This window comes from Labrus bergylta, chromosome 1 (assembly GCF_963930695.1).
Source record: "Labrus bergylta chromosome 1, fLabBer1.1, whole genome shotgun sequence".
NCBI lineage: Eukaryota > Metazoa > Chordata > Actinopteri > Labriformes > Labridae > Labrus > Labrus bergylta.
The window spans coordinates 5,642,617-5,655,396 of NC_089195.1; the positions used below are offsets into that span (position 1 = coordinate 5,642,617).

The 12,780-nt window shown below is 38.0% G+C and overlaps 1 protein-coding gene and 1 long non-coding RNA gene across 2 annotated transcripts; one reads left to right on the forward strand and one right to left on the reverse strand.

Moving 5' to 3' along the window:
- The first annotated feature begins 2,858 nt into the window (after positions 1-2,858).
- On the forward strand, positions 2,859-4,955 carry LOC136176992 (uncharacterized). The gene is made up of 3 exons (XM_065960866.1): positions 2,859-3,703; positions 3,972-4,271; positions 4,642-4,955. The coding sequence occupies exons 1-3, from the start codon at positions 3,667-3,669 to the stop codon at positions 4,953-4,955; spliced, it is 651 nt and encodes a 216-aa protein (XP_065816938.1). The 5' UTR covers positions 2,859-3,666.
- A 3,633-nt stretch (positions 4,956-8,588) lies between these two features.
- Positions 8,589-10,077, reverse strand: LOC136178132 (uncharacterized). The gene is made up of 3 exons (XR_010665528.1): positions 9,625-10,077; positions 9,300-9,420; positions 8,589-9,209 (listed from the first exon to the last, which is right to left on the reverse strand). It is a non-coding gene; the product is annotated as an uncharacterized lncRNA (long non-coding RNA).
- Between the last annotated feature and the right edge of the window lie 2,703 nt (positions 10,078-12,780).

Here is a 12,780-nt window from a genome sequence, read left to right on the forward strand (position 1 = left end):
GCTAAGACTGGCCAGGGATGAATACAACATTAATATGAGCTAATATGCCGTTTACAGATAAATATATTTATGATTTTTCCTTTTGCAATCATACAAGAAAGACAACTTGCATATAGCACTATTTAAGAATACAAACTTTCATTAGACTTCTGCTTCTTTGTTTAAGCCTCAGTTTCCAGTTGACTGCATGTTTGAAGCATTACTGTCTGTGAAGACCCACAACACTCTTTCCACACTGCAGCAGGTTTTCTGTACCTGTGGTTCCCTGTGACTGAAACCACATACATCTTTCTGTCACGCTACTTCAGAATAAATGCTTATATACAAGAGATGCTTTCCAGATACAAACAGAGGAGACATCTAGTCAACCACAGCATGACACAAAAAAACATGTATAGCTCACTTTCAATTCTAAAACCGACCACAGAGAAGACTTCTTCTTTGTTTCTCACACTACATGCAGGCATATATAGATATATGTTTTAACATTTTGTTCCACTTGTGGGCTGTTAGTATTGAGAGGAGATGCCACAGACTATAGTTAGACTTATTGTGACAGGTGGTTTTTTGTTCCCACTTGCAGCACACAGGGGAACAGATAGCAATAGTAATATCTTTAATGTTAAATTGCAAGTTCAGGATTAATCAGGTAATGAAAAGAGCATTACATTTCAATGTTAGGGCTTAAAGCCCGATCAGTCCAATGCAACAAATCACAGGGCTTTAAGGAGAATGCCTGGAAGGAATGCCTGGAGATAATATCCTAATATGGCACCCAAATTGTAATTGTGAGATTGAGATATCTCAGGGAAGCCTTTTAGAGAAATGCTTTAAATTTGGTACAAAAAATCACTTGAAGGCCTAATGAGATGTGAGTGTTGAAATGTCAAATCTCTTGGTCATTAAGACCTCACATCAGTTTCTTAACCCCTTCCATACCTGTTTACTCTTCTGTTGCGAGAAGGGTTTGTTGACTATCTCTGCAGAAAAACAAAGAGCTTCTCTTTGGTATTATGCTTTGAAATACGTGGAAACCCATATTAAATAAAAATTGCACAAAGACAATTTATTAAATGTTGTGACGGAAACTTATTTTTGTTTTGAATTTCATTCTGACATGTTTCAAACAGTTGGGACAGTGGTAACAAAAAAACAGCTGATGGAACATTTTAGTTGATAAGGTAAACTTTGAAAGGTTAGTAGCGTGATTGTGTATAAAAAGAGCATCTTAGCGAGGCTTAGTCCCCCTGAAGAAGGATGGGGAGGGACTCTGTTAAGGGCTGTGCTGGCAAATAGTACATCATTTTAAGAATAGTGTTTTTTTTATCCTTAAATTGCATAAAATTGGTCAGCTAGGCTTCCCTAGCAAAGAGCCCAAAGGGAACATGAGGGCTGCACTAGTCTGGTTAAATACAGGAGCGCAGCACAGGCAAACTTAATACTCCAGGAACTTACATTTTTGTGTACTCACAATCCACAGAATTAGTTGGCTAGGTTTCAAACCTGTGGTGCGTCAGTCCCTCGTCAGAATAATATGCAAGGCATGGAGTGTGAGAAACACTGAATGCTGACAGCATGAAAAACAGCGGGCATATGTGGAGTAAACAGCCACTCTCTCTTCCACACCAGTAAGTGGCAAAGACAGTCTTCTCCTAACTCACTTTCTCTCACATTTTCAATTCACACAAACGATCAATTCAAAATGATCAGTGACAATGGGGATGCACAGGTGCTCTTATGCTATCAACCCCCACCTCAAAGGTATATGGTCTTAAAGCCAATTATCCACAAGGTCACCTGACCCAGTGGGTCAGCCCCTGTACATATGGAATATGTTTTTAACTAGGAAAACCTCATTGAGATTAAGAATCTCATTGACAGGCAGAAGGATTTATGGTTTATAAAGTTATGCTTAATGTTGAAGATGTTAAAGGGATACTTCACTCGTTGAAACATGAATCTGTATTGACATTGAATCATGTATGTAGTAGAAATGTGAAATACATTTTGAAGTTGGTGCCTTCTTGACCAAGAAAAGGCAGAAAGTGTCTTTTTGGCTCATGTGGATGAAAGACACCAAATATCAGAGTTCACAGCACCGCAGGCCACTCCCACTGAAGCTATGATGCTCTATTTACAGATATTTACTAAAACACATACGGCAGTTTCAATCTCAACTGATTCCGAGATTTCTTCCTGAAGGAATTGGCATCTTGGAAATTCCTGGTAGAAAACAGACTCTATGTCTGTGTCCAGAGGCAAACAGTGAGAGCACCAACACCACCAGTCCGCCCCAGCTCGAGCCTTCTGGTCTTCTGCTGCGGCTGCCGAGGTAGAAGACCGGCCTGTCGGCAGCAGCCACCTCATTGCTATATTGGGGCTCGTAGAGCTACTAGTAAAATTATGATTTTTGCGTCATCGGAAGCTCCAACAAATACAGATCTTTCCAGTCTCAGGAGGAAATGAGTGCGGGATGCACAACCATTCAAAAATACTACCAAGTTTCTAATGATACAAGCTTAATGCAAATTATTGCTGGGCTGGGGACATTTCTAGATACAGGGTTCAAACTGATTGGGCTGCATTTAGAACAATATTTTTAATATTGTAAAGAAAATTAAGAACCTCAAGTGAACCAATTGGGGCCTGCTTTTCAAGACAGCTCAGGTATATTAAATGTCTACTGCAGCATGAGCACAAATTAGATCTCTATTAGAGCTACAGAAAACTATGGAGTTTGATAAGTCTCAATATTCATGAATGCACACAAAAGGAACTTTTAATGCAATGTTTTATATAAATTACTATCCACAGAAATATTTGTCAATGCACACACAAATATTTATCATTGTATGTAAATGTAAAAAAAAATGTCTCCTTCCTATTCAGCCAATCAAAAATAATGTAGATTCAAGGGTATGGTTTAATGTAACCCCTGCAAAGTCAGCAAGTAGCTGTGTGATTCAAGTCATCTTTATGCTATTTTGTGATTGTCGTACTATAGATGGAAAGTTGTTTATCGTTATGGAGCTATTATTGTGGAGAAACTATTTGAATATGTGTACACAGATCCACAAATGTGTAAAAAGATCCACAAATGTGTAAACTAATCTGCAAATATGTAGACCAATTTCAAAATGTTTACTTATTTATTAATGGTAGTGAGTTTTTTCAGCTGTAAATCCTGAAAATACACACAAATGATCACTTACAACTGAGGCGGGCCTCTTCATTGGCTGTCATTGTTGAAAGTTGATTATCTGCCCATACCCTTTTTAAATTTTGTTCCCATAAAAAGTTACCTTCACGTGATTCGCGTGATGTCAATAAATATTGTAACTGTAATATTGCTGTGAGAAAACCCCTGATTAAACAAGAGTTTGAATTATGCACACTGAAGATAAAAGTGATATGAATATTACTTTGACATCATAGAAAAAAACAAGGACACAAATAAGTTTTGTTCTTTGGTACATGCTCTGGCAGCAGGACCCTGAGTTATTTGAGAAGCTTCATTTAGAATTTAACCTCTTGTTTGTTTTGAAACAGGAAGCTACACTTTTTAAAGAAGAAGGTTAGCTTTTATCTTGTTCTTTGCTCGGTGGTGACATGAGCAGGTTTCACACACTCCTGAGTGCTGAACGGGTCTGACATCTGAAAACGACAATGAAGTTACACCTGAGGATCATCATCTTTTTATTAGGTAACTTTTTTTGTGCACATACCTGTAAATGTGATTTCACCTGATCATGTCTAATGAACTGTTATATTTTATGTTTAATAGATTTTAGAGGCCATAAATTGAGTTATCTATGTTACTGTATTTAACTCACACTGCACTGGTGTCCTTGTCTTTAAAAGATGCAGGAAGATATTTATCTATTTCATTAAAACTTTTAATTTATTATATTATTGAAATGTATCTAAAAAAGAACTAACTAACTCCTAACTAACAAATTTATTTTTTACAGTGATCGTCTCATCTGCTGATGTAAAGTTGAAGAGTCACCAGTCAGGCATTAAGGGAGGATCCATCACTTTTCCTGATCCTTTGGAGAATGGACTTCTTTTATTTGAAAGAACTAACATTGCTGAAGTGAAGGACAAAAAAATAGATATATTGGAGGAACCTTTCAAGGACAGACTTTTATGGAACAACAAAACTGGTCTTTTCACAATCAGAGGACTAAAGTGGAATGACTCTGGTGTTTATAGTATTTACCCTAAAAAAGGATTTAGTTCCAAAAGAAATCATAAACTCAGTGTATATGGTAAGTAACATAGATTTACTCACTCCAGTCATTGGCATCCTAGCCCTATTTGTGACCTCAGTAGTCCATATATTTTTACATTATTTGAGCGGATATATAGCATTGCCTGCCTAAATCACAAGAAATCAAATTGATTGTTGTATTGCTACATCTGAAAGATGCCCAGAGGAATTCTAGAAATGTTCAGATTTGTGTCTCGACAACAGAAAATGCAGCTCTACTTTGAAGACCGTGATGAGTCTGGGTAGATCAACATAAAAGCATAATGTACATTATTAAAAGAATAATGTCACTGCTGTTTGTGGCATAACTCTGGTTTTATAACATCAACACCCTCCTGAAAACATTTACTTGTTATTTTCTTCTCCAGAGTCTGTAGCAGCTCCTGCAGTGGAAGCTGTGAACGTGAGCGCAGAGAGCTGCTCCTTTCTGTGTTTGGTGAATAAGACTGAAGAGACGACTCTGCTGTGGTACAAAGACGAGGAAATAATCAACCAGAGCAGCTCTGCTCTCTCACTGCCTCTCACTGTACACAGACATGATGTCAACTCATCTTATAGATGTGTGGCAGCCAACCCTGCTGAAAATAAGACTCTTCATGTCGATGTAAGGAACATCTGCAGTCCAGGTGACACAACGACACAAGTAGCAACAGTGAATGTTCATCTTCTCAGTGAGACATGATGTTTATGTTACTGATGTTGGTGATATATGTTTCTGACAGGTGGCAGTAACACACAGTCCTGGTTGTTCCTGACTCCTGTGTTGGTGTTTTGGGTTACTTTTGCTGTTTGCATCCTTTTGACAAACATGAAGAGAAAGCGAAAGAGAGAGACTGACGGCTGATCTACAATCATGTCAGTACATACACACACACATACACCGCTCTCAGACTTGCTTTATTCCTGATTTATCACAAAAATCACTAATTCTAAATATTTATCATTCACCTCTTTCTGTATTTGTGTCCGATCCTCACAGATGCAAACAGTCGTGAAATGTGAGGAAGCTCCAGACTGAGGTTTGTGTAGCTGCCATGACATCCTGCAGTGCTTTGTGAATGTGGCATCACCAGATGAGGAACAACAGATGCATTGACTGATCCAAAGTGGGAAATGGAATTGATAATGAACGTGACACGACATGTGATAGTGTTTGACTTGAAAAGTCAACACTTGAGACTGGGAATATTGAAAACATGAAAAAAAGTAAAACACTTATCGTTAAAAAGATTAATTTCACCAGTAATAATAATAATAATAATAATAAAATCCACATATTAAAGTCAAAGAAGGGGAAGAGAGTTGAAAACTGGAAAAAATTGCTCCTGATCCTTCCCACACAAATCAGACTGCAATTGCCTTGAATACTTGAACACTTCAATTTGAAAGACTTAACTTTTTCCTACATCATACTGTACCTTAATTATTTTAATGCATCCTTTCCTTTATTCAACCATTCGCTCTTAATAGTTTTTATCCATTCCTAATCCGGCTAATTAGCCTTCTTCTTATGTTGTAGTCTTCAATTCTCTGTTTCTTTTATATATTTATTTTATGATCTATCTTTTATCCATCCCTCTTTATCTTCTTTTTTTATGTGATGTCATCTTCTTCTTCTTCTTCATTTTTATATGATGTTATATGATTCTTAGTTGTGTTGACTTTTTCTCTTGTATTTACATTCTTTAACTGTGTGGCTTTTATAGCTTTAACTTTAACAACATGAGCTGCTGCATCAATCTGGAGACATAACTGAACAGAGTCTGATAAACAAAAGGGTTTATTTTATTTGCTGTTATTTGTTTTGTGCATTTTTCCTTTATTTGTTGTAGAAAATGTGATATTTACAATCCTGCAGGGAGGTGCATTATAGTTTTGCAGGTACAGACATCATTTATAGAATTATTAAAAAAACAACAATAAGTCAATCTTTTCAGGAAACATGAACTCCAAAGAAAGTTTTTTCAATGGATTTAGCAATTGCACATGTTTTGATATTGATTGCAGGTAGTAAGGAGATAATAATACATTTTATAAGTCTGTTTCCTGTAGTCACAGTCAGTACACACTCTGCAATAACAAAACAAACAAACAGATGAAAAGTACTCTAACCAGAGACTCTGTCTGACAAACCACATGAAACAAACAGATTTTTTTATATTTTATATAAATATGTGCAGTGTTGAGGAGTGGTTTCAGTATCCAATGACCCACAACATGTTTCTGATGGTGTCTTTTCACAGTGCAGTGAAACAGCGCTCTCTTGTGTCACCTTTCATCATTACATCTGCACCCACTGTTTTAGAACTTCTCTTGACGAATGTAATATTGATGTATGTACCAAAAAACAATATAAATAAAGTAAGAAAGCTCATCGTTGTGTTTATTTCAAGAAAGCTAAAATACTGCAATGCTGAGGTTCCTGAAAATACAATTAGAAAAACTTTATATCCTACAAAGGAGCTTTATTAAAAAAGTGCATATAAAGGATGTATTAGTCTTTATAAGGCATGAACCTGTTGTAGTCTTATTACTGATATGAATCATCTTTTTAACACTGATAAGTTGTCTATCAACAAGTTTGTTTTAATTGTTCATTCATATTTTACATTTAATACAAGTGTTTTATACTTTGAACACTCATGAAGTCTGAACATTTGCTGTTCAGATTGGTTATTTGTGTCTTTTAATGTCTAATGATATATTGTTGTATGTTTGGCTGCTCGTTGTTTGTGTGAAACTCTGTTCATTGTGCTGCTGTCTGTCTTGACCAGGACACTTTGGAAAAAGAGATTTTTAATCTCAATGAGTTTCTTTCCTGGTTAAATAAACGAATACGATTATTCATGTTAGTGAATGTTTTAGTCATGTTTATGACCGGTATATCAACTGTTTACATGTTTCTAATTTGATGTATAATTACAATAATACATGTGTAAAATATGTTTGTATTAACACTAACATAGACTTATTTATGTTTATAAGCATCGAATAAGGTTTTATAATTGACTTATTAACAATTAATTAGCCTACTGCTTATTAAAAGGCTTTAAAACACAGGCAGACTTTATGAGCTCATGATCAAATGGATTCCCAAGACATGAAACAAACTGGGATTTTTTAAATGTGCACTGGAGTTTAGGTAGAGAAATGTGAAAGTTGGAGAAATGTACAGATTCTGTGGTATGTTCATGACTCTATACACAAACTGTCCTCAGAGGAAAATGTGGTCCCAGTGTTTCAGTGAATCTGCACAGTGCACCTTTGATATAATAATAATAATACATTTGACTTATAACGCACTTTACGGATTTGAACAGAAATCTCAAAGTGCTAATTGGAATAAAACCAAAAAAACGGTAAAATCAGGCAGAATTAAGGACCTGAGTGTAAAACCAGGTATAAAAACAGTGGTTTTAGGGAGAGGGTTTAGAGAAAGGCTCTTTTAGGAGGGGCATTGCTGTGTTCTGGAGTTTCTGTACACTCTTGCCAGGGATCCCGATGAGAAGTGCATCACAGTAGTCCAGCCTGGAGGAGACAAAGGAGTAGTCAGCGTCTTGGGGGATGAGTGAGGTGAGGAGTTTTTCAATGTTCTTGAGATGGAAGAATGATGTTTTAACAGATGTGTTTTATGTGTGGTTCAAACGTTAGATGAGGGTCCATTTTTACACCTAGGTTGGTGATGAGTGGTGAAAGATGGATGTCTTGACCAGAGAAGGAAAGCAGTTATGAGAGATGACTGAACTTGGTGAGGTGTGCCGACTAGGATGGCTTCAGTTTTTGAACTGTTTAATTGGAGGAAGCTTTGACTCATCTTTATGACATTTTCTATACTGGAAGATCTGCTTTTGGCATCTTTGCACCATCAGCTTGGAATTTGCTACAAGGCACTTTAAAAATCAAGGCACTGGTCTCTTATGGCCATTTCAGATCTTTAATTATTAACTCCTTTACTTCTGATTTTGTTTATCTATGATGTGTATATATATATATATATATATGTGTGTATGTATACAGTATATGCATATGCTTATGTGTGTATGTGTACATATATATGTATATGTATGTTTGTTATTTTTCATTGCTTATCCTGCTCGACGTCATTGTAAATGAGGGCTGTGCTCTCAATGATTTTCGAGTGTAAATAAATAAAGACATAATACATATACATGTTTTAGGTGGTGAGTGTGGATGAATGTGGTGAGGCTGAGTGGTTGGTGTGGGTTTTCATATAAAGTTGGGTGTCGTCAGTGTAAGGCAGTGTAGTCAGAGGGTGTGGTGATGAAGTAGGAAGCAGACTCATGATTCTGTGTTGAGGGTCCCATCAGTGGACATTTATTTACAAGTGCAACCAGGAAAGATGAATTCTGAACTGAAAACTATAAACATAAGAAACTGAGGAAGAAACACAAACTCATCACAGCATAAGTCCTGGTGTTTGTTCCTGACCTGTTTTTCCCCCACAGCACAAACGACTCTCCTTTATAGAGCCAAACCTCCCCAATTACCCAATTACCAGCACCTGGCTCTTGAAGGCATCACAACATGTGCAATTTTCCCATACGGATACTGTTAGCAGCTTCCCCTTCAGACATGGTATCGTCTTTGACGGCACTGCTAACGTCACAGAAAGCTTAAAGACAGGGAAACATGGGGCGGCCTCCCTTTCTGCGTGATTCCCGCGACAGGTAAGTTCGTTTGTAGACACAGGAAATTACTTGACTTACAATAACTGTAAAACCACGAAATGAAACTACTAATAGTGATGGCGACATGAGGCTGTGTGAAGCATTGAGGCTTTCCAGCCAATTGTATTGCAGATAGATTCATTACTCGAGGCCTCATTAAACAGTGTGTAGTGACACTGTTACAGCAGGCTGAGTGTCCTTAATGACCATGTTGACCACAGCATCATCCAACACCTGCTTTCTGGAACCTAGGACAAAACGAAAATGTATTTTAGTCAACATGTATTTCGGTATGATTGTGATGAAGCAAAGCAAATTACAGGGGAAAAAGTACAAACCTTGTCTGGTTCCTGGCCTATTATCAGGCTGTACATTCTCATGGACAGCTCGATAATGCCTTAGCATTGATGAGGTGTTGTTGCTATAGGCAAGCTCTTTAAGGCACACCAAGCACTTCACCTTCAAATCAAAATAATAAGCCATCAATAATGAACACAGATAATGATGATAATGACAGAAATAATTGAAGCGGTTCAGCATATCAATACATGAAAGCTTTGTAGCAACATGGTTATGGCGGTGCCAATGTCGACGTAGAGGCTCGGGTTTGGATCCAGAAACCACTGAACAAATGTTTTGTTTCAATGTTTTTTTAACGTTTACCTTATTGGGAGATGATAACTGAAAATGCTCCCAAACAGGAGACGTTTTCCTCTTTCTCACAGGCTCCATTTCTCAAAAAAAAATCGAACCAAAACTCCAACTCTCAACAACCAACTAACGCAAAATCACGAGGAGACATGACAAGTGGGTTTCGCTTCCTTTTATCCACAACCCGAAACACAAACAAATCAATGACGTAGTTCTACTCGAAGTGAGGCCTCGTTTGTCATCGATGACGCGCTTCTCTGAAAATGACACGAGCCTCGATACATAGAAATGCCCCTCGTACTCGACACATGCTTCAAAGCCTCGGTGTCAAACGTAACATCACTAACTACTAATAAAGGTACTATAATTATAAACCATGTTTGTCTGTCATTGTTATTTTTATGTTAACCTGCATTAAGAAAAGATGCAAATGCCACCTAAATATAGCACTACTCAAAACAAACCCGGGATAGTATTGTGTATGCTATATTAGGAGTTCATGGTTAACATTCAGGTGATTAAACAAACATAAAACAAATACATAAATAACATTAACTGGAATATTAGTATGACCTAAGTGACAAATGGCCTGGTCGAGTCCACTTTGTCACAGTCAGCGTAGCAGGGGAATGAGTTTCCGTGTGTCGGGTGATGATGTGTCCGAGGGGAAGCAGGTAGAGGGTGAAGCAGGTAGGGCCGAGGACTGATCCTTGGGGGACCCCACAGGTGACGGGGTGTGTGCAGGACTTGGTGTCTGCAATTTCAATGTATTGAGTCCTTGCAGATAGGTAGGACTGAAACCAGTTTAGTGTCTGAGAGTGCTGTGGAGTCGGTTCAGGAGGATGTTGTGGTCGATGAGATGCTGCAGTCAGATCGAGGAGGATGAGCAGGGATGGAGAACCGCCCTCAGCTACCATCAGCAGGTCAGTTGTGACCCTAACCAGGGCTGTTTCGATGCTGTGGGAAGAGCGGAAGCCAGACGGGAATTTGTTGTAGAGGTTACTAAGTTGTAAGTGGTCGTGGAGCTGGGCAGCAACTGCTTTTTCCAGAACCTTTAAGGGGAACGGGAGGTTGGAAATCCCTTCAGACAGTAGGGAGGGATTAATGACTGTTGTGTTTGGTGGACTTATGGCGTGGATGTTTGATTTTACCAGGGCTGAGGGGAAGGGGTCCAGGGCACAGGTGGTGGGTTTCATTCTGCGGATGACGCTCTCGACTTCTTGCTGTGAAATACTGGCAATGCAGCAGAGGGGCTGGGAGATCATCGGCTGTGGGTTGACAGTAATATAAAGTGGAAGTAAAACTGAATAAACTTAAACTCTGCATGTATTCAAAGAGTTGGCAGTAATCACTTTATCTTTCACTGAAATAAAACAAAAAGTTTAAATAGCAGTGTACTATATATTTTCATAAAATGATCTATTTTTCTTATTCTCTGCACAGACAAATAGACATGTTTTCACCCGTGTTTAAAACAGGATTACAGAATTAACCTTGTGGTATGATTCAGTCATCCATGAAGTTGCTAATGATCAACAAAATGTCAGTATATGTAGTGGAAACTTTGAAAGTTATCTGGCTAACTGTGTGACTTCTTGGTGGAGTACATAAAGAATATTCAATTCAATATTTTCATTTTTTAAATCAGTTCAGCCCTGATGTTCTTCCAAGCAGATTGTGGGAAGTAAAACCACTCTAACTGTATCTAACACCACAGGAAGAGAAACTCTTCGGAACCAACAAAAATCATTTTGCAGTGTTGTTTTTGCTTCTTTTTCTAAAGAAAAAGTATTTGAGTTCTCCGATGCTGCCACTCAGTGGAGTGACTGCTGTGAGGTCAAGTGCGTACCCTCTGTACCCTTTTTATCATCTTTTTGACTCCATTAAGGACCGTATTTTATACATTTGATTAATATTATGCAGAACAGTTTAAACTAGCAAGAGACCCAAAATCATTTCCAAAAAACTTTACTAAGGAAATATTTCAATTAAGAAGAAGTGTAAAGTTTTAAACACAAAGGATTCCACTCGTCATAAAGAAGACTTTGTAAACTGTGGAGTCGCCTCTTGCTTGCCATTAGTGTTAGGACTTCAGCATTGTCTTCACTTTTGAAAGCAAGAAGTTTTGTCCACTTGTTATTCTATAAAATTGTCCTTAACACTGCATATTGTCTCCTGTGGCCACGTTTGGCCATTTCTCTCCATATCCTTTCACAAACAAAAGATAATTGCTAGTGTTTTGAAAAGTGTCACACCAAATACTAACACAACACTGTCCCTCCACTAACTCCATCACAGCTGTCCATGTTTTCATTGAGTGAGAGTGACTCCTTCCCTCAGCAATCCTGTCAGCACAGAACTGTAACAAGCACCACTCAAGAGTGACATCAGTTGCATGCACTCTGATTCAAGATTCAAGATTCAAAAAAACTTTATTGTCTATCACATTGTGATAGAAAATTACCTTTTGTTGAGGCTCAACATGAAAACATACAAACATTCACACTAACACTCACATTAGGTCATAAATAGCTAAAAGTACCCTAAATAGGTAAAAACACATATGCACAGCATTTAAAAAACATTTCTTATTTAGCCTTGTTTAAAAAGCGTATTGCAGTGGGAATAAAAGAGTTTCTGTAAGTTTTCTTTTTTGCCAGTGGTACTCTAAAACGACTGCCTGAGGGGAGCAGCTGAAACAAGTGGTGAAGGGGGTGTGAAGGGTCCTGAGTGATGCAGACTGCTTTCCTTTCCTGACCTGGCTGTGTTGACTGAGGTTGCATTTCAAAAGATCCGAGCTCAGACATGAAGGTGGCCCAAATCTGATTTGAAGTTGAATGTGCCTTGTGCTGTTCAAACTGTGACTGAAAAAATCTGATCCAACTCATATATGTGACAAAATGTATCATTGGGTCATTTTAAACTGCAGCGTGAATGCAGCATAAATAGTGGCCAGGTGAAGTCCTCGATGGCAGAAGAACTTTTATTCTGGACAATGTTCAGCTGTACAGTCTCTCCCACTCTCTCCTTTCTCTTTCACCATTATCTGTGCCCTCTCTTCCTGCTGCTGTGGGTATGTTTGAATCACTAGCCAAAAAACAGCATGCATTACCATTATGAGTCATTCAGGAGGTCAGGATGTCTTAGTTAGTTGTTGAAACAATACAC

Excerpts from the sequence above, each read along its gene's own strand:
- LOC136176992 (XM_065960866.1), top strand. The coding sequence starts at position 3,667 with ATGAAGTTACACCTGAGGATCATCATCTTTTTATTAG. Across the intron at positions 3,704-3,971 it reads GATCATCATCTTTTTATTAG|TGATCGTCTCATCTGCTGAT; the intron begins GTAACTTTTTTT and ends TATTTTTTACAG. Across the intron at positions 4,272-4,641 it reads TCATAAACTCAGTGTATATG|AGTCTGTAGCAGCTCCTGCA; the intron begins GTAAGTAACATA and ends TTTCTTCTCCAG.